Source organism: Nothoprocta perdicaria, unplaced genomic scaffold (genome assembly GCF_003342845.1).
Source record: "Nothoprocta perdicaria isolate Ctin4 unplaced genomic scaffold, notPer1 scaffold_6, whole genome shotgun sequence".
Classification (NCBI taxonomy): Eukaryota; Metazoa; Chordata; class Aves; order Tinamiformes; family Tinamidae; genus Nothoprocta; species Nothoprocta perdicaria.
This window is the reverse complement of record NW_020455865.1, coordinates 4,418,546-4,440,930: the sequence shown is the minus strand read 5'-3', so window position 1 is coordinate 4,440,930 and position 22,385 is coordinate 4,418,546. Positions and strand designations below refer to the sequence as shown.

Here is a 22,385-nt window from a genome sequence, read left to right as displayed (position 1 = left end):
GGGCTGCTCCTACCACGGCAGCCAACACAGCTGTCCCCACCATGGCCCAAGTCACATGAGAGCCCAAAGCCTCATCCCGGAGTCAAGCTGAGCCTTCTTGGCCTGATGTATCCTGCAAAGGATGTGGTAAACTCGCAGCCCCACTGTGGCAACCGCACAGACAAGGTGAACACGGCAGGCAGGAAGGAAGGTGCAAAATCTGCAGTCCAAGTGGGACGTGGTTGCTGGTGCTGCAGCCGCTTTCATTGGGAGCAAGGAGAGGCAAGACAAGCAGAGAAGTGATTCATGCTGGGCAGCAGGAAGGAGCAATCCCTGCACTGGAATAGGACAGAGCTGATGAGCAATAGGTGACTAAAAGAAACAGCAACTGAGTCAAAAGATACCAGATAGTTTCAGACAACAAGGCGACTAATGCGAGACTAGCAGGAAGCCTCTTTTCTTAGAATAAGGGAAGGTTCTGATGCGAAATTATGTTGGTTACACACCCTGGTTGGCAGGAGCGCATGGATGTTCAATGGGATGGATTAGGTGGACTTACGGGCGGGGCTTCCTTTTCATTCAGGCCAATGATTTCCTGAAAAGGTTGCACAGAGGTGGTGCCGGTGTCACACAAGTCACCCCTAGGTATCAGTGGGAGATGCTTCAAAGAAAGCCGCACACATCTCTTGCCTAAGGAAATGGGCATCTCAAAGCAAAATGTCACACTGTCGAGAAGGAATATTACGTTTTTCTAAGGAAAAAAAAAGTTAAGGCTCACAAAAATTGTTTGCTATAACCAAGAGTTGCTTCTCAAAGATCACCATGCTGCAGCAGCAATTCATTTCCCTCAAATAAGTTAATCTATTTTGAGCTCTGAGGCACTGCACGGCTTCACTGCAATGAGAACCATGTGTCACAAGCAGAGCGCTCAACAGCCAATGCTCCTTCCCAAGCACTCAATTCTGCTGATAAAATTCACACAAGAAATCCCAGAATGGGATGGGGTTTTGTTTTACGGTATACTACAACGTGTGAACTACAACTCAAGTGAAGGATATTAGAAAGCTCTTAATGAAAATAAAACCTCAACTAATGGCAGAAGTACTGTCAGAAATGCCAACTAGTTTAATTTCTGCATTTTAGTCTTTTCCTATACATATTCAGTTATTTTAATCAAGGACAAACACACAGATGCTGCTTCTCCTTTTAATATTAGCACAATTCCATTGACTTAAATAAACTTATTCCTAACAGACACTGGGATAAACAAAAAGAGGAATCTAGATATTAAAATTCAGATAATTTTCCTCAGAGTTATTAGCTAAGCAGAGGTTGGTAACTGCTGAAACCCACTGGGCCTCCGGGAGAGGATCACTGCATTTCTCTCATTAGTATTAATGATACCCACACCCACCAAGCTCATTTAGAAAACAAAGAAACAAAACAAAATGAAAAACAACGCTGGCCTCTTCCTCTGCTCATCCCAGGGGAACAGCAGCAGGGAAAGAGATTCAGTTTTTGCTGACAGTATCCAGAGCAGCAGTCTGAAACTGCACTGACCTCGAGGTGTTCACTGCTCTGTTCTACGTGTTATAAACTAGAGCTTTGAAAATGAGCAGATTCTGGGTGTATCGTTGCTGCCAGGATGGTATAAATCACAAACAGAAACAGAGCTCCACATTGGCACTGCCTCCCACAGGAACTGCAGCAGGGTAACAATACTAAGTGTATGTTGTTGTCGTCGTCCTTTTTCCACTAAGATTTTTCTCAGTTGACAACACTGCAACTTTTCGTGGCTGCCCAGCAGCATCCCACTTCCCTGCTTTAATACACAGCCATTCTTTTATTCTGAAAAAAAAAAAAAAAAAAAAAAAAATTGGAACAGCTGCAATTTTCAAACCAACTCCCAGTAAATCTTTTGGTGCCTGGCTATATATTTGGATTAAGTGGTGACTGATTTTCATCCTCTGCTTTCCATTCCGTGAAGCTCTCCCTTAATAATACCAGCTGTTAAAACAAAGATCAACAAGATCTCTTGCCCACACAGTTTCCCTTGAGGCAACTGTGTACTAATTATTAAGAATGAACTGTACAGAGTTCCTGCTCATTGCACAAATAACCAGAATAGGAAAAATAAACAAGACCACTCATATATTTAGAGGACACCAAAAAAAGTGATTCTGCCTTTTATCATCATACCAAGTTACAACAGTGGAACAGAACTATTCAGAGAACAACACTCAAGATGTATCTGTCTTTGGTAATGTATTTAGACTTTAGACCGACTTTAGAGGAGTTATATTTGACCACACACATTTATTTCTATTTCTATAAATCAATATATAATAATGTAGAAATCAGCGGCCGCATTAAGCCATGCAAAATAAAATCTGTGATCTCTGTACCTACAATGCACATGTGCTATATTTTAGAAGAAATTAAGTCTAACCATATAAGCTTAATATTTTCAATAATCTCCATTAATCACATATCAGTTAACTCAGCATGCACGTGATTCCCTTTTCTATATAGCTGCTAATGTGTCAAAGTGGTTTTGTTTTGTGAAGTTTTCTTTCCCTTGTGTTTCAAATATGAGAGTAGCCCTTGCTCCTTTGACTCCACTTTTTCCCCTTCTTCAGTGGTCAAGTGATCTGAGACTGGACCAAAAACCTCCTCTGCAGGGACCATGTCTTTACAGGATGCTTTTGCACAACGCTAGGAAATAAAAATGTTGTCAAATTACTACTATAAAGTATTCCTTTGTAGATGATGTTACAAACAAAAAATTACATCTTAAATACCACAATATCACAACCGCAGTCCTAGATTTGGAAAGGGCCACTTCTCATTGAGGACCAAATGAGATAACTGCTATGCCTTATATATCTCTATTTGTCCCTACATTGTTTATAACCAGACACCAGATTCGGTGCTTCTGCTCTGAACCAAGACCTAGTGTGTTCATGAAACAGGAGAATTCTCAGCAAACTCTCCTCCCTCAACTCCCCTCCTCCTCAAACCTTTAACAAAAATCAGGGACATTCAATGATTCAGGAATCTAGTGCAACAAGCAGACAGACAGCGTCCCTTTCTGCAAGAACGGAATTCCAAGCACACAGCATTTTGAATGTCTGCAAACATAGGCAAAATTCCAACTCAAATTTGAAGTGCAAAGTTGATCTCTTCAAAATTTCTTATCAAAGCCCATTCAAAACACATTTCATAACTCAGTATGAAGCTCCACTTCTATGCTCTATAAGAGGCCAAGGATCATGGAGGGGGAAAAAGAAATCTTAAGTCCATCTATTATGGCAACCAAGACACTGAACTAGTATTTTAACTATATTCCTCTTTTACTCTTATCAGATTAACTGACACATTCTTGAGAAAAAGGACCAACTTTTTTGTGCTTTATTTGCAGAGCTCTGCAGTACTTCTTACAGCAAGGCTTTTGTCTCTACTTAATTTGTAATAGGATCTTTTCTTTTAGAGTAAGAGACCATATACTCATTCTTAAACACTTAAATATGTCCTGTTTCAATCCAGCTTGTCCTCAAATACTGTGGCACAACTTCCATTAATTCTAATGTGAACTCACGGTAAAACAAAGTTAAGTCTGAGGAAAATAATCGCATTTCCCTTAGCTGAATAACCACCGCATAAAGCCTCTTTTTTGCAACAGAAGCCTCTCTCAGCTCTCAATAATAAGATCCCAGCAAGAGTAAATGAATGCGTTGAAGTAGGTGGAATATAGGAGGGGAAATACTGTACAAAACGCTGACCCACCAGAAGTACACAAAGCATTTGTTCAGCCGTGACAACGAATAATTTAATCTGAGACAAATTACCAAATAAACAATTAAATTACATGCTACAATACAAAAGAAAGTTCTCCCACGCACATTGCACGTTTGCAATGGAGTCAATAGAAGAGCATTCATACAGCCAAGCCTCGAGGTACTTGGATCATGACTGAACCGAGTTCCTCATTCAACTAGTTAAAATTCACCATGAGAAAATTACAAGCATCTGAAGAGAACAAGGTAAACTCCAACACACTAAACAAACACGCATACAAACCAATGAAGAGATCATGTGTCACTGAGCTTTGTGAAACAGGAAGAGGAAAGAACTGGTTTCTATGCTATAGACATGACATTGATACAGACCAGATAATTGCATTGTAAATTATCTCTACCATGCCTAAATCTGAAACACCCACCAACACATTTGAAGCAAGCGACAGCAGTTGCAAAGATCATTTGAGACCCAAAGTATCCCCCCCTTTTTTGGAAATGCTGACTACAAAGACGACAACGACTCCCTGCTCCAAAGCAAGTATTCCCTACTCTCAAGCTGGGGCTTCTTCATTGGTCATATGAGGCAGACATGGAAACCTCAGCACTGCAAGCAGGACAACGGTTTGTTGACCAGGACAGAGATTTTGTAGAAAGGCCACACTCTGCCTCAACAGACAATGTGCCACTTTACATTAATACATGAATACATGATACTTTCCAGAAACTCTAGTTTAGTTTCAGTAGGGCATCTACTGATTGTCAAAGCCACCTAGTTTTTATGAAAGAAAGAACTCTAAATAATTAAAGGCAGTGCTTAGCAGAGTTCATAGAAAAAGCCACATGTTCCTGTCTCATCAGTCTGACCATTTTGTTCCCCATCTCATCTTCCGGTACTGTACATCAGCCTATGTCTAGTATCAGTGAAATAAGGGACAGCACTTTAGTGTCTTTTTAAAAATCCCATTCTTAAACACCAGTGTATATGCAGCTGCAACTGCTTCGCATTTGCTTCCCAATTTTGAATGGGCTGTTACTGCTAATGGTTCATAGGAATTGGCCTGAGGTTCTGATGCAACAGATGATAAAATAATGTACTACCCATCCATCCAGGGAGCTTTTCACTGAAATCTCTGAGCCCAATCTCTCAACAAAAACATTAATCTTAAAACAACCTCCTTTACCACTGCCTCCTCAAGAAAACCACCGTGCTAAAATGTTTAAAACGTGGAATTTAAAAAAATCTGTTCCTATTCTTCTTCTCCAAGAATTGCCAGAGTACTGCCTTCAAATTCTTTTGTCTAAATACACAAAGAGAAAAAATGATTTAGTTTCATATTGATGCCTCCGATTGGCATCTTTATGCCAATTTACAAATCTACACTACCAGATGGAGCAATGGAAAGTACATACTAAAACAGAGTGATGAGACACTTGGTCTCATTAAAATAATGTTTTATTAGCCAATCTAATCATAAAAAAAATGTGTTTTTAACATGAATCCTACATGGTACACCAGGACCAAATACATATTAAAAACCATAATAAACGTAACACCATTGGCATTTAGGTAAACAGCATTAACAGCAGTCTCATATAATAAGCTACACAATAAAATCTAGAGCACAGCGGAACTCCAAGATCACTAACACTCCCAGGAAAAGATTCTTACTAACACTGTTAAGCATGGGATGCACAACATTTTTTCAATCCTGAAATTCTTTATAAATCTGTCAAGGCTACGGCAGGCAGACAAGAATTTAAAACTCTCTTTTAAGGAGTTTAGAACTAACAAAGCTCTTGGTATTTTAGTGACATTGCAGACTCTTGTAACACTGAAGGCATTTAGAAGTGCTAGCAAATTAATATGCTGCACCAACTCATTTGGTGAACAATCTCATTCAGATCTTAAGCTGCTTGCCCTGTGTTCTGAATGTGTTAGCAGGCTGAAAAAATGTGAGGCGCCACAGACGCTTTCTGAAAGGCTGCTACAGTTCCTGAAGTGTAAAGCAGCTTGCTGTACTTTGGACTGATTATGGGGACAATGACAAAAACATTCCCGCTTAAAGACCACCACGTAATCATGATGTTATTAAAGTAATAGCATGAACTAGGGTTCAAGGTTAATAAAAGCTTCTATAATAGAAGGGAGAATTGCTGAGGAAGCTTTCGGTGTCACAGCACAATGCGTTCTACAGAAACATTTATTATTGTTTATTAATGAATTCCTTTACTAAGACAATGCCACGGAAGAGAGTCAGAACCACAGCATCAATACCTGCTGCACCACACAGAGTGCACGAGAAGTTTCATGAATAAAACCACACAGCTTGATAGCCCTGGTTTCCACTCTTCTCACGTTCCAGCAAGATCAAGCAAACAACTATCATAAGAACAACAAGAAAAAAAAAAAAAAAAAGAGACTGCTACATTATAATGTGCTATTTGTGTCATCCTACCATAGCAATAACAAATGACAATGTATCAAAAAGGATGGCAAGTTCTGGCTGCTCCAGCCAGTACTGCTGGAGGAAATCTATGCAATTTGCTTCCAGAAAGTAATGGATTCTCTAAGTCTATTTGGAACACACAGTACCCACAAATTAGGTGCAAATCTGTTACAAATTCACTTCCCCCATAATACAGATATTCAAAACAAACAGCTGATAACATGGCAATAATGATGAATATAGATGGTTCAGTTACAAAAATACTGCACAGAGCTCAAGTAGACCAGCACCTCACAAGAGAAGCATAAATTCAGGTCACTCAGCAGCTGCTCTGTTCCAGAAGCACAACAGGACAGAGCGTCACGAGCACAGTAAAATTTCAGTCATTTGGACTAAATCTTTCCTGAAGCAAGAGAAAGGGAACAGCCCATTTTCAGAACTAGTTGAGCATGTTTGCTTCAACTAGAGGAGCCCAAGTGCTGAAAGGCACAGCTCAGCTCACCCAATTCACCTGTGCAGTAAACTAACTGGCCTTCCCATAATGTCCAAAGAGGTTTTCACAATGCTACAGCCTACAAAGTTTCCTACAGTTCACTAGTTCTGAGCATGGTCATGTAGGATCTCTCACAATTATTCATTTAAGGAGGTAATTTACTTAAATTAAAAACAAACACAAAAACCCACACTATCCTCCATCAGGAATGTTTGGTTATTGCCCATGCAACTCAACGTCTAGGCTTGGGGAATTTTAGACAGATGCCACTACATATTGATGTTGTGTTTGATTTTTTTTCCAATGGTTATTTATCTGAAGGAAATGATTTAGTATTGGATAAATAGTGCTATTAAAAGCACTTCTAAGGATTAAGTAACACAGTCATTCTGCTCTTTACCAGCACACCATATTGATTTTCAATTTAAGAAAATACAATAAAATAGATTATCCTCTACTTTATTTTTTAACTTTGACTCAGTACAGCTATTCACAGGCTTAGGATGGTGCAGCAAGTGAGAACTTGAGCAAGTATAGCTGCAAGAGCGCATCATTATTTTTCACAGACTAAGAGTTATGGGATGTATTTGAGAAGTCCAAGACCTGTGTGTGAAGTGTTAGAAACTGAAGTACAAGAGAATTCATATTCTAAGTTCTCATATTTTTACTTTAAATCATAATAGGGGTAGAAAGACGGAAATCAGATCCCATGCATGTTTCACAATACAACTTACCATTAAGGGAAACAAATTTGTGAGTTGTTCTTCTATTGTTTCATATATATAAGCTGAAGACAGATCCTATTTACATTGCCATGCTTCCAAAAGTATTCTGAGTACTTATTACACAGAGTCCAGGAAGGACATGCAATAAAGTTAGCTTTAACCAAAGAAATCAAAATAAATATTTGCTAAAATAACATTTCTTGAGAGTTAGCATTAAAATCAAATAGCTGATTACAATGAGACAGTCCATAATATTAACTCATGAAATCTCTTAAAAACCTCGGCTTAATCCACATTATGCCAACAGAAACATATTTGTCTAAGAAACAAATTTACCTGCTTAAGTCCAACTGAAAAAAAACGAAAGTATCAGAGGAACCTAAAATGACTGTTTTTGTCATTGCTTTTCTGCAGAACCATAATTAAATCACTGAATACTTTCTGAAAAGAAAAACATGCAATTTCTTGCTCATAGGAATTTCACTGTTATTACAAATATATAATAAAACAGAAAACTCAGCAATTCATGCATTAGCCTCCCCAAAGCAGCCCAACAGCAGATTGAGCAAATTACTATTAACAACTCTCCTTCCAATATTCTGCAGACTCGGATTCAAAGAATTTATTTCTACTTCTATGGCACTTGCAGCACTCAATCAATCTTTAGGAAGCTTCCTTAGATAATCGTGACATTTCCTCACTGGTGCCTCAAGTCTGTACAAGGTCACCACACTACAATTTATTGGCATTTTTTGAAACACAACCTCCAGATTGTGAAGTACATGGTGACTTGTGTTAACCTTTAAGTAACGCAAGAGACACAGAAAGAAGAACAATGCTTTTGAGTATAAATAATCTGCTGATGGAAAGCAAAACAAAAGCGAGGGGACAACAACGGAAGATGACGGGACATTAAGGAATAAGACACTGGTCTCTCAGAGTTCAAGACTGAAGCACAAGGCATCTATACACAGAATTGGAGAAGAGCCTCTTACTAACAGGACTGAACACAAATGTTTTGGAAGAACAAGCTTGAAATTAGGCTGAAGGTTCCGATCACTGCCCTGCCTTGCACTGACACAGATGCAAACAGAGCGACAGATGTTCAGAGCAGAGTCAGCATTACTGAACTAAGCTTGATGATCTAAATTTCTAATTAACCTCAAAAAGCAAGAACAACAAAAAAGCCCCCACAACCAACCAAATAAAAACAGAGACCCATAACACAAACAGGCAAAATAGGTGCAGAGTCTAAAGAAAAAGTTCATCCCCTTACCTCTTACATGCTCTCAAATTATTGAAATTACTCACAGGAGTAAGACCTGGCCCCTTCATACATGTGTTAACTGAACCATGGTACAAAGTAACAGATACAATCGTAAAAGCAAGTAAAGTGAGAAACATTCTACAGAGCACAAATGTTTTGTGAAACAAAGCTATTTTAGTACTTATCATAAGGGCTTCATATTTGAAGTTACAGTCGTAGGAAAGTAAAAATAAATATCATGATTATCTTCCAAAATTAAAATTACTTAGGATTATTATAATAGCTGAGATTCACTAACAATACCAAAAGCATGTGTTGTTGTTGTTTGTGTTTCTCTGGCTGTTTCTTTTCACCTTTATTATTCCTATTCCATTTAGGCTGAAGAAGAACATACAGTTACCAATTTCAACAGGAAATATTCCAAGACCTAGGTATATAAAACAAAATGTAAATCCTCTGAACAGTCATCTCAGAAATGCTCACCTAGAAGACTGTTTCAAGAAATAAGTGCATATATCATAGCAAGTCTATTTTGAGTATCAGAAGCATTTAATAATATGAGCTGCCATTCAAAATAGCTGCTCATCTCAGAGTAATTCCTCTGCAAGACAACCGACTCATAGCAACTCTGATCTTCCTAAACTCTGTGAAGGGAGAAGCCCATAGTCAAGACATGACAACTGCAGCAAATCCATGTGACATGCGGTACAAGAGGGCCAGAGATCTCCAAAGCTTTTCATAGACTTAGAGAACCTAACCCAGATGTAGAGGTGTTCTATGACACAAAGTCAATCAATTCCTTGGTAAACCATTTCGACTCAGTATTTAAAAAAAAAGGCTGTCCTCCTTTTCTTCTCCTTCCACTCTTCCTCTTATCCATGCTTTATTTCAGCTTTGACCCACTGTATATTCCTGCAACTTTGTTGGATTAAAGAGCACTCTGAACACATAAAAAAAAGTCCCTGTCTGAAGAAGAATAAACAGGAACCTCCTGTCCAACCTTTGCCATGCACAGATTAGAGCTACTGATCTTCATAAAGCAACCGGAGCATCTGGGCACAGCTCCCTGAGCGTCCCATGACTCCCCAACTATCTTATAACCCAGAGATAGACCATTTGCTTGATGAACAGTTGAGTCATCCAAAAAATATGAAAGAGGATATTGACCTCAACCTGCCAGATGCTTTATCTGCCAAGCGGCGAAAGCAAGCTTGCCTCCTGAGCCAGACTGATGCAGGGGATAGGAAAAAGAAGAAGAAAAATCCACATTTACCTGTGTGTTACAAATGCAAGGGAAAGAAAGGGACTTTCTCATAACTTGACTACAGCATCTCCCCCAACAGGGAGGACATCAAGGTCCATTCAGTGCCATAGTGACAAAACCTGACACTTATAGGCCTTTGGAAACCTGTATGTGCAGTCCAAAGGTTGACTTGAAACTGCAACTGCCCTCAGCCAAGAGGGGGAAAGCAAAGAGTCTATTTTTCCCCACACAAACTAAAGTTCCCTGCAACGGGCCTTTCTCCAAGTTCCTGCCCTATCTGGCTGTAATTTTTCTCACATAAACTGGGAGGCCATGAACCTGTAGGGTCAAGGAAGATTATGTTAGAATAACTTCAGCAGAGCACCTCCAGAACCAGAGGTAAACAAAAACACAAGCACACACATATTTCTTCAAGGTGAAACATCTGCCAATTTCCACCAGGGACATTAAATACATCTTCACAAACACTATTAATAAAGGTTCACTTTTTCAACTCTCAAAAGTCATCAGGCCTTTTGGATATCTAGATATATTTCTACCTCTATGGAATGAATACCAATATATTTTAAGATGGAAAAATATTGCTTTTTGTTTTGTTCGTGCAGACTGAAACAGAATGAAGCAAAGTGGCAAGGAGCAAGGCAGACAAAATGGCACGTTTCTTATGTGGAAATGTGGAGTTACTCCCCTTCTCCCTTTTATTTGGTGTACTTCTGTAAGTGAATGATATTCATTATGGTCAATAAGAACACCCAATAAGGTTACTTGACTATTATAGTTAATTCTTGCCTGTGAGCACTTAATACACAGATTACAAGTCAGCCATATTATTTTATTCATCAAGGTTAATGAACTTCCAGAACAGCTGACTGCAACTATGACATTTTTATCCTCAGGAGATTCATCCATAATTGTACACTTTAAATACACACAAGCAGACACAACTTTAACATTTTGCAAAATGGTACACGAGTGTGAAATGTTTAAATGTCACAGTTGTGAAATGTTTAAAATGTTGTAAAATGTTTATTTCTTGGTTTTTCCAGAAGTTTCATTCTGCAAATTTAGTATTTCAGTCCCTATCTATTTTAGGAAATGGAACACACATACAAAAGATGGAAAACAAGATATTAATGCAATGCTGTTAATAGAATATTGTTCATATATTTCTTTTTTTCTTCTTCCTTTTTTTTTCCCCCTTGCCCTGAGAGAATTTGAGTACTAAGCACTGCAATGTACAAAGAAGATGCATTAGTTCCCTTCTGTCAGGGTGATTTGTGCCTGTGGCTTCTTTCTTTGTTTTGGGTTCATTTTCTGATTATTTTTGTAAAATTCTCCTCATCTGAGAAAGCCCCTCCAAGTGCATTAGGGCTTACACACTAGTCCCAGACTGTTTAATTTAACCCTAATACCTTGAGGAAGCTTCAGGATGGATTGTCGCTATTCCGATTAAGGAATCAATCCCACCCCCCTCTGAGAAGGTTAGACAAATGACTTGCCCCCAGAGGAAAATCCATGCTGCTCCACTGACCAGGAACCTCCACATAGAGCACAATACAGGGAACAAAGAAGAAACAAGAAAAACCCCACTTAAGTTTTGTATACTAATTTTTAAATAGTATTTTTAATTTCCTCTAATTTTAATTTGCTCGATTTTTCCAGAAGCATGTATTCTCCTCAAGCTTTTAACTACCCTCTCAATATTCCAGCCTTTTTTGTTTTCAGAGGTTAACCCACAAACCACAGAGATATCATTACACCAAGCCAATGCCAGATGTGACATTCAAGTCAACGTAAATTTCTATGAGTGTACGCATAAAAACCAAGTATATCCCCTCACACTATATCCTCCCAAAAACTTTCCGATCTTTGCATGATCAGGATGTGCTACTTTGTCACATTGCTCCTAACCATCCAGTATTTCTACTAAACACCTTTTTGCTAAATATTCTATGTTGTAAAGCATAGCAGAGACTAGGTCTGTTAGCCTGAACAATTCAACAGGTTCAAACATTACAAACATTATACCTGAGATTCTATTCAAGACAAGGCATCTTTGAGCATCACAAATCCTGAGAACCACTCTCCAAAAATGCCTAAATTGGATGCATGTGTTCCACAACAGCACGCCTCCTGCGGAAAATTTTCCTCTTCCGACCAGCACAATTTCCCTATTTCAGAAACAGTTTCGTACCAATTGTACTGAACCTCTACAAAACAGTTTTCAGCAACTTTATAAGCTTATTCACAAAAGGAATGTTACATAAGGCTGTCAAAAATCAGAGCAAAAGCCAGAATGTGGAAAGGAAACATTTCTGGGTCATCCAGACAAGGCATTGTTGATGCTTGTAATTCTAACCATGTTGTACCAACCCTGCTTCTACCTTTCCCAGATTGTTTGTTGGGCTACTACTTTGCATCTCACAAGGCTCACACAGCCACACGGTGGCAGGGAAATTATTTTTTCATCTTTAAATAGCTAGGTTCCAACCTTATCCCCCCTCCCATTCCAAAAATAAGGCTGTAAATGCCCATGGCACTGATTTAAATAGGAACTAAGTCACACATACCATGTGATATGTCTATGCATTCTCATTACCTAAAGGACAGGCTGGTGCATCTGCCCAGCTTACAGCTTTGGTTTTCAGGTAAAGCAGGCAACACTAACCTCTTCTGTACATGTTGAATGCAAGCAGACTGTTCTCCAAGAGAATCTTACGTGGACTCCTTGACCAGCTCATGCCAGGAGCTTTGAGCAAACCAGTATGCACACTACTAAAGTGTTTGCTTAGAAATTTTCACACATGTGAAACAGGCTAAAGATTTGCTAGAGTTTCTGTGCTACAATGATAAATATTAAGAACATATGCCAGGATGTGCTCCCCATGAAACACAAATGCACCTCCACACACAAAACTTTCCTCTAACCCTTCTCCTTCAGCCTTTACCTTAACAACACATGAATGAGCATGTACAGACTGTTATACTTGTGAGAGACAGGCAGGCTAGGCGAGAAGACATTTACATAATGCTGTATCACAGCTCTTGATTCATTTCACTGCCAGTTTTCCTTTCACTACAGCAAAATCCTGGTTACACATTTTTTAATGAATGCCACTCCTATAAGCCCCAAATGTGACAGATCAACATGAGAGTCTATTTCTTTTCCTCATTTATCTTTTGAGAGTTTTTTTTTCCTTTTTTAAATAAAAGATGAGTTAAAGCAGCTTTTTTTTTTGCATATGAAAAAACATAATGCAGAATGAAAAGTCTCATCTAAATGCATTTTGCTAGACAATTCCTCAAAGCTTTGTGCACCAATGAGCCCATGTAAAGTAGCAGGGCATATGCTTCTGAATAAAGCTCTCATTTGGGGGGTTGGTCCAATAGTCTTCCACGAGTGAATAAAGATGCAAACTGCAACCACAAATATCAAAATTCATTCATTCAAATAAATTCAAACCTGTAAATCAACTTTACTTAAATATTACAGAGAGAGTCACATAAAAACAGGAAGGCTACAAAGCCAAGCATGCAAAAGGACAACTAGGTCCCTTCACTCCTTATCTCTTTCCTGTTTCTTATCTAATCTTCATCCTTTGCTCCATGCTTCCTTCCCTTGTGCACCCACTGCACTGCCTTCTGATCCCTGTGTTCTGCACTTGACACTCCTAATGCCCTAATCCTATCACATGTCCTAAGTGCCAGCAAGTCAGAGTGTCACCCAACTCTTCTGCACTACCCAAACTGAATCCCATTCTCCCCACATGCTTCTGGTTATGCCATCTCCTCATTAATGGTTCCCCTACTTTTTGGCCTAAGCTCCCTTTCTTTTTCTGAATCCATTTCCACAATTTCCTTTGCTCAGCGAGTCCCAGTTCTCTCACCCTCCCCCAGTTCACTGACAGGACCATTGTCATTGCCAATGCCCATTGTCTCTCCTCGCACAACCCTCCCACTCAACTCATTCTTGGTATGTCATTCTAGACCCAGGAATGGATTCTAGACACTCAGCTTCACATCCATGCAACTAGATTTTAGTCTGAGCTCTACTTCTCCTTCCTCATCATATTCAAACACACTAATCAGCTAGTTTCCTATCTGCTCCTGACACTTCCTTCCCAGTCTGTCACCTTTGGATATACACAAGATGCGAAGAATTGCTCCTAGTTTGCTCAGTTCCTTAGGCTCTTCATCACTGTCACAGAAGCGTAGCTGGCCAGATGAACCTGTAGCATGGCTCAGTGCAGCTTTTGACTCCCTATACTCCCATGTAATCCACTTTCTCCCAAACTCTGACACGCTCTACTGCTCCTGCACACAGCCTTGCTCTTCTTTCTGTGCCATGTGCCCTAACGAGCTTCCTCTTCTCCACAGCTGGATGCCAGGAAAGTTCTCTGTGAGAGTACAAGCACTGCCCAACTCCACCCTGGCCTCGAGCAGTCATTAGACAAGGAGTCTGGCTCCAGTCTTGCTAGGCCTGGCCTTACAGCACGCTCAGTTACTCCATGGGTGACTGCATAGCCCAGGCCCACACAGAAACCTCCAAGGCTGAAATGTACTCAGCACACACTGTGACTTCTGAGGATTTCAGTGCTAATGTCTCCACTGAGTGTGTGCAAAGGGATAGTTTTCCAAAAGCTTACAAGTTTGCCTAATTTGGGCAGTTTTTTCTCAAAAAAAGGCACATCCCTGTTCAAGAGCCATTGCCTGCCAAGATTTCAAAATCTTCATCCCATCAATGGCAGTACTATAGCTTTCCAAGAGAGGCACCAGCATTTAGTGTATGCAGGACACTACTCTTGAGATTAACTGAATTATCCTAACTGAAAAAGAGACATGAGGGATGCACACAAAAAGGAAAACCGCTGCAGCCCAAGCACTCCCAACTCAGAGAAAAAAAAAATGTAAGCAGTAGAAATGAGAAAACTTGAACTGAAAGTGTTGTGACCTTTGCAATAAGTAGAACTACCCACTCTGTCTAGAATACAGGCTGATACTGAGCAAACTGTCCAAGACACAATGAGCTATTGCTCAGGGTTGACAGCTGAGCAACAAAATATTTAACAGTTCAGTTAATAAAAAGCAGGATTCTCAGTATGTCTGTAAAAAGACTAACATTCTCCTGTCATAGAGCTAGGAGTCCTTCCTGTATATTCACAGACTCAGTGCAACACAAGTAAAATCTTCAAAATAAAAAAATAGCAATTTATAGCAGAGTAACTGTACCTATTGCTCAGAGAAGAGTAAGTGTAAGCACTACAAAGTGTTTTTCCCATTCACGTACATGAATGTTATTAGCAGCCCTCACCTCTGCACTGTTATTAAGCAAGGGTAGGGTTTGTCTTATATTCATACAGCATGGAAATGCTGAGAAGAGCTTTCTTTTACATTTCTCCCATATAAATCTTATAGGATATGTTTATATCCCTATATCCCATATAAACAAAACAAATCATTTTTAATAAATTTAAACGGATGATGTCAAGCAGGTTAGGAAGACTATCCAAACATCACCGTGAAAAAGAACTCAGGCAAGATCTCAAAGGGATCCATAGTACCCCTAATGCATTTGTTTGAGAAGCAGAAAGACTAATCTTGTCACATACTATGTTTAATATATAGGTACAACATACATAGCACTATTTTCCTTTTTGCACTCTAGAGCCAAAACCACTGTTTGAAAGTAACAATAAATGTCTATGTTGAGAAACAACAGCTCCTTTAGTTTTACCAATTAAACTATCTCATTGTAAAAAGGTCACGTACAAAATAGAGAAGCAGAATTTCTACAGAAGGAAGGAAGAGAAAATTCATCTGGAAAGCAAAAGACTATGTTTGAAGGGGAAAGTTACTTTTAAATATTTATATGAATGCTAAGAAAACTGTCAACAGAGGGTTGAATTGATGGCTGGATTAGATACAATGTGTAATCAGTCTGACAAACATTATTTCAAACAGGCTGAAAGTGAATTTCCAAAAATCATTAGCAGGTTACCTTTCAGGAATCAACAAAGGCAAAAATGTAAAGCAGGTTGTTAAGCTACAGTGCAGAAATGATTGCTGCTCTTGGTGTGGAGTATGGCTTTTGAAATTCTGTTTAAAAGAGTGTTTCACAACATGAGCAACACTAATGAGCTGCAGAGTCCAAAAAAACATCATCTCATGTTCAACAGTCTTCCCACAAGGTTCACAAAAGTGGGAGATCTTGGGCCGTCCCAATACAAATGGAAAGAGTTTGTGACTAAAAATGGGGGAGGACGAAGTGTTCCACAGTCTTGACATGTTGAAAGATCGTAAATCCCCTGTTCTTTTATGAATAGGTAGAAAACACAAGAATAGGCCAGTGACAGTATTATAAAAATCCTCTTTCTTAAAAAGAAAGCAGACTGGCAAATAAAATCACTCTGACATTCATGCATTCGTGACCCAGCAACTCTTTTAGAAACAGGAGGAGAATCTTTCAACTCAAGAGTATGGAATTACCAAGGAGGTGTATCCAGGGTACTCACACTGTAACGTGGCGCTCTCAGCCAGCTCTCACTTGTATGAGCAGCAGAGGAATTTTATCTTTTAATAAATAATAATTAAAAAAGGCACAGAAAACTCTCCCTTTTTTTAGGGTCACAGTCCTTTTATGCAGCTTATATTCTAAAACGTATATATTTGCTTCTGCAGACTGAAATATCACCCTGAGCTGGGCAAATACATGAAAGAGTGCACTGCAGAGTTAAGATACTATATAATGATTCATCATTTCTATAAATAATACACTCTCACTAAGTAGTAATGTGCATATACAAGTTGACCACTTAAAACAGTGTGTGATCCCCTGCGGAATAAGGGCAAGATGTTAGTGTCAGGCATTTTTGCCACCTCAAAAATGACCAAATAATAGCATAGAGTATTTAGCTAATGAAAAGTTTATTTTGCTTTGAAGTGTGCATCTCTGACATTCCATATATAACTTTTTACAGAGGGCCTTAGAATAAATAAGAAATCCAAGATTATAAGTGTGATGTGTTTAATGTTGACCTCATTTTTTTTCCAAGAAACAAATACAGTGAGAGGTTAAGTACCTTATTCAGAGAGTGTACTTTTGTGGGTAAAATTACAACCCCTTCAAAACACATGAAAACTTTAACATGGTACTAAATAGAAAAAAAAATGTATTAAAAGCAGAGAGAAACGATCAGAGATACAAAAAGCTGCCTCAAAGACTTGTCCAAATGATGTCAGATAGGTTATAACCACTTAGGGTCAATTGGTATTAAAACTCACTTTTTAGAAGAGCATTTGACATCACTTAGAAGAGGATTTTTCTGGGTTCTAAACACTTCATCCAATCATCTTTTCAAGATTAGGCCCATCATCTTAAACAAAGCAAATGCTCACAGCACTGAGAGTTAAGCTGTGATTCAGAATACAAGATTGAATATTTCTAGTCTATGTTCTCATCCTATCAGGCATCAATTTCTGCTCCATGAGCGAAAGGAGTGCAACAGGTAACACTGCAAAATAAAAATTGCACACATGGGCATATATGTGAGTGCTTGCATTGGAGGAGAGAATGAAACAAGCATTTAATTTTATGCAACTAACTACAGAGGTGCATACAATAAAAGTATATGGTTAAGATGTTTAAGAAAAGAATCAATACATCAAACACAGATCAAGCTCTGCAGATCCTCTTACATGGAACAAGCTGACAAGAACAGAGCTTTCCTTGAAGATCACTTTTTACTACAGTGTCCAGATAACAACACTGTGTAATACTATCAAGGTCAAAATCACCTTTGTACTCTTAAACAGTTTCAGAACGCAAGTCTATACTTTGTGTTATTAAAGAACAATATATTCAAGCAAATTTAGGAAATTCAAGATTACAGCTGCTTAGAAGCAAACTGCGGTGACGAAATATGAAACCTAAGCACCGAAAGAGGAAACAGTATCAGTTACATATAGGAAACGGGCCTTCAAGTTCAGTTGCACCGATGTTTCATTGTCTGACAAGGAGTCCATGGTTATCTGAATGTGGTCAACACAAGTCCTATTTGTTTTAGTATGATGAACAAAGAAATCATGAAGACTAAAAATGCTTTCTAGATTTTTTGTGCTTTAGAAACAATTCACATTTATAAATGGAAATAAGCTTTCTATAACAATATAAACGTAGCCACAAACTACATCTTTCATTCTAAGGCATCTCTAAACACTCTACAAACACAAGGCATAGCCTTCAAAATATCAGTCATATGAAAAGCTAACCAGCTGTGCCCTCTGCTTAAGGTGGCAGATTAAGTCCTTTGCAAATACAGAACGCTCACCTAAACTGTTTGAAAAGACAGCTGGTAGCAGACATCTAGCCTTTTTAAAAGCTCAAAGGAGATTGTGATTAAATCATGTTTTTCCCCTTCCCATCCCCTCAACTCCTGACCTCTTCTTCTTCTTCACATTCAGAGTTAAAAACAAACAAAAACCCCACAGCATCTGCACTTCTGAAACATTAATAACAAAAAGATGGATCTCCCCACATTTAATCACTTTACTGACTACAATGCTGTGTGATCTGTGTATTCTCCTGGAGAGCAATAGATTTTTTCCAAAGAAAAAGTGGGACCACTTAACCACAGATTTATATGCAGCTCTCTCCAACTGCAACAAGTATCAAAAGTCATCATCAAGAAAGCTCATTCCTCTCAATATACCAACACGCAGCCACAGCCATTTCCATTCAAGAGACAAGGACTGAAGTGTTGAGGTTAGTTTTGGCTTAGCTTCCTACCACTTATGGTGCAGTTCCTACCACTTACAACTCAAGGGCTCCATCCCTCACTACAGGATACTGGTAGTAAGTCCATTGAGACATACTCATGTTTTACTAGCTGAAGGGCCATTCAGAACAGTTGGATGTGTCATACCCATGTTTTTTCTCATTACCCAATGGAAGAAAAAGTCAAGGAGATGCTTTAATAGTTATGATTACAGTTCGTATGCTGAAATATCTACCACTCAAATTAATACAAGCATTTAGACAACTTATCAGTTTCAAGCAGCACAGTATTACTTGATTCTTCTAATTGGTATCTATAATATCCTACCCATTAGCTTCGGCAGCTGACAAATACTCTTGACCCAGGGTGAAAAAACACAGGTGGGCCCTATGATGACACTTCGTCCCTCAATTCCCCATCTCTCCCACAAGCACATTTCAAAAACGGGAGGCAGAGAGACTTTTACCAGGGCTGGGTAGATTGCACGAACAGCACAGCAAGCAGCCATTGCTACCCCACATAAACTTGTGCAGAGCAATCCCGCAAACAGACGGCTATACAAGTCCTGTGGGTCTTGCTCTGGTGTACTGGGTTGCTTGGAGGCCCCAGATGATCTCATTATCCTGAGCATTTAACCCAATACTGGATAAAAATGCAGCAACAGTATCTCCAACACACTTAGTGCTTTGGGTCCATTTACAAGCCTAATCCTCAGTCCAAACTCAGAATGGAAGTTGTGAGTCCAGCAAAGTCTCAGTAGGAACTTCAGATTTGCAAAACAGAGAAACAGAATATGCTCACATCATAGCACACAGCTAGAGAGCTGTCTTGGGAATAGTTTATATGTTGCTGCAGTGATTTTGTTTCTTTTGAAGTGTGAGGCTTTAAGCAATCAGTTTTTTTTTTTTTGCAGCAATGAGCAGAAATTCTACTTGAATCCATGTGCATTAATGTTCTATATGCCTTAAAGAACAAGCTCAATTTTACATTTCCTTTGTTAACTTTAAAGGGGTGAACCACGAAATACATACCTGGTCTGGTAGACCAGCACAAGCAATACAAACCTTCCCAGCTGATTTCAAGTTTCTAACTACAGCTGGAAACACTTGTTACTACCTCAGCTTTCAAAACAAATGGTTACATAAAACCATATACCTGAAACATTGCAAAATAAGTATCCTTTACAATTCCTGCTTTTAGAAGTCCATTCATGGTCTACTGAAATTTTAAGGTAAATATAAACTTAATTCTGTTTAAGGAACACTATGATTATTGAACAACATTGGCGTATGTTAAATAGAGGTTGTTCGCATGATTTCTTTCCTTGTGAAGGGGAGAATATGGAGAGAGAAATGAGTGTTTTGGCCTAGATACCCAAAGCACTGGAAACAGACACATTTTTGAAGCTCTGCCCAATTTAAAATAATGCAACTCCTACCAGTTTTGCATCTAGAATCATTCAATCTGGATTCTCAGTCCTTTTCCCTGGAAACCTACTACACTTTTCAAGCACATAGAAGACATGAAAGATGGTATTTCAGTTCTGCCTAAGACACTAAAGGCAGTATTTCTCCAACAAAACCTCGGGGAGAAATAAACTGTTACAAAAACAGCTCATAACTGTTACAGAATACAAATATATGACTGCAGAGACACCTGCATAGATTCTATAGAACAGAGATGTCTATTTATAAGCACTACTCTGCCCATTTGTTCTTGTGCAAGAAAAGCTCAGTATTGTTGGCACACTCTTAAAAATACAAAAATAACTTTTAAGTCCTTTTTAAGAACTCAGAACTTATTTTTATATTTTAAAAAGGGACTCAAACTCTTGACTTTAGTTCCATTCAGATTATTTGATCTCCTCCTTTCCATACCACTAGTATACAGAAAAAGGAGCAACAGCACGTTTTCCTATAAAAAAGATCCATGCGGTATTTATGCAAAGGTGTTTAAAATACTGATAAATCAATGTAGCATCACTGCAAAACTTTAGCTTTATATTACCTATCTTTCTCTGGAACAGACAGCGTTTACTCCCTATCTGCTGTCCAGTTCTCACCAACTCTAGCTAAATCACGAACACAGTATCACATTAAAACCGGCTGCTTAACTTAACTGTTCGTTAGAATAGTCCATTAACACCTGGGAAAGACAGCAATTAACACTCCTAAAATAGCCATTTTTATACTGAGACAGCTTAGAAGCTCAGATATGTCCACACCTTAAACTGCACTGAATGCCAGTTATAAATACCTGGACACAAGATCTTGCAATCCATATCATACTCTATGACTCATTTTTGATCTCCTCCTTCAAAACATTATTTCTCTTGCCCTCTTTCCCCCAAATCACGGATTTACCCAAAGGATTTTAAGGGTTCCTCTGCCCCAATTCAGCGGCCATGTGCTGTTTCCAATCCGTTATTACAAGCCCCCAATAATAGGTTTTGCTCCATGCTCCACCATCATGCTGCCAAACATGGCTGCATCACGTCCTCTTTGTGGCTGAATATGTATTTCCCTTTTGCCTTTTAGGACTTCTACCTGCCTACCCTGGTTTCCTCAGATTAGGAAAGAACCGTTTAAAAATTCTCATTATCCTTTTACCTTTCATCCCTTTTAACACCTAGATATTTTTACAGTGAAGCTTCTGTATAAACCAAACACATTTTTTACTTCCCACTTTCCCGGGTTCACTTCAAAAACGAGCAAGCAGCCTGCTACACATTTTAAACCCTTTTCACCTTGAAAACGTATTTTTTTTTTTCCACGCAACAGAAAACCAGCAGCAAAACGTGCTTCCTACGAGAAGCGTGCAAGGCAAAAGAAAGCAGCAGAAGGAAATTTTATCACGGGGCTTTTCCCCCCTGCAGCTCCCTCTCCTGAAACCGGACCCCCTTGTATATAAATCCCCCTCGGAGCCTCCCCCCGAGGCGCACACGCAGAACAGCCGCTGCCGGAGCCTCTGCGTGCCCCAGTGCTTAAACTCTTTGTGCTTTTTTGCGCGGCCAAGGGTTGATTTCCCCGGAGGGAGCCCACGGGCCACGAGTGGGAGCTCCCCGCGCCACAGCACCTAAAACTTCGCGGGCAGGGCAGAGGCGCGGAGCCTCTCGCCCCGCCGCGGTGCCGCCCCGCCGCGCGGACCGTTAGGACGGCGCGCGGTAACGGCCGCGCCGCCGCCTCACTCACTCACTCACCCACAGCTCCGTGCCCCAGCTCATGGCTCCCGCGGCGGGTGGGCGCTGGGGGGCTCCTTTTCCTCTCGCTCTGTCCTGGCTGCGGCTGGGCTTCCTTGGCGGAGCGCCGAGGTGGAGCGAGCCGTGCGGAGCGCGGGGGACGCGGCCCGGGCGCTGCTCAGCGCCGCTCCCGCCTCATCGCGCCGCAAAATGGCCCGGGCAGCGCCGAGAGGCGGGGTGGGGGGGGCGCTTGACAGCTCCCGCGCACTGCGCACGCGCCGCCCGCGGCTGGGCAGCCAGCGCACTGCGCACGCGCAGCCCAGCGCAGCGGGGGGGGCACCGGGACCGGCCGCGCAGCCCCCCACCCACCGCGTCTGTTTGTTATTATTATCATTACTAATACTATTGTGTTTTATTTTTAATACAATGTTCGTGTTTGTACCATTTAAAAAGAGGCA

At 39.9% G+C, this 22,385-nt stretch overlaps 1 protein-coding gene across 19 annotated transcripts in view; it reads right to left on the bottom strand.

Annotated features, from left to right (window-relative positions):
- Nucleotides 1-22,040, bottom strand: part of FNBP1 (formin binding protein 1) — an 84,040-nt gene extending 62,000 nt beyond the window's left edge. For all 19 annotated transcript variants that reach the window (XM_026049296.1, XM_026049297.1, XM_026049292.1 and 16 more), the window contains exon 1: nucleotides 21,949-22,040. In XM_026049296.1, the coding sequence (XP_025905081.1) occupies nucleotides 21,949-21,972 (24 nt within the window). In that variant the 5' untranslated portion in view covers nucleotides 21,973-22,040. The remainder of the gene's footprint in view (nucleotides 1-21,948) is intronic.
- Nucleotides 22,041-22,385: the final 345 nt, after the last annotated feature.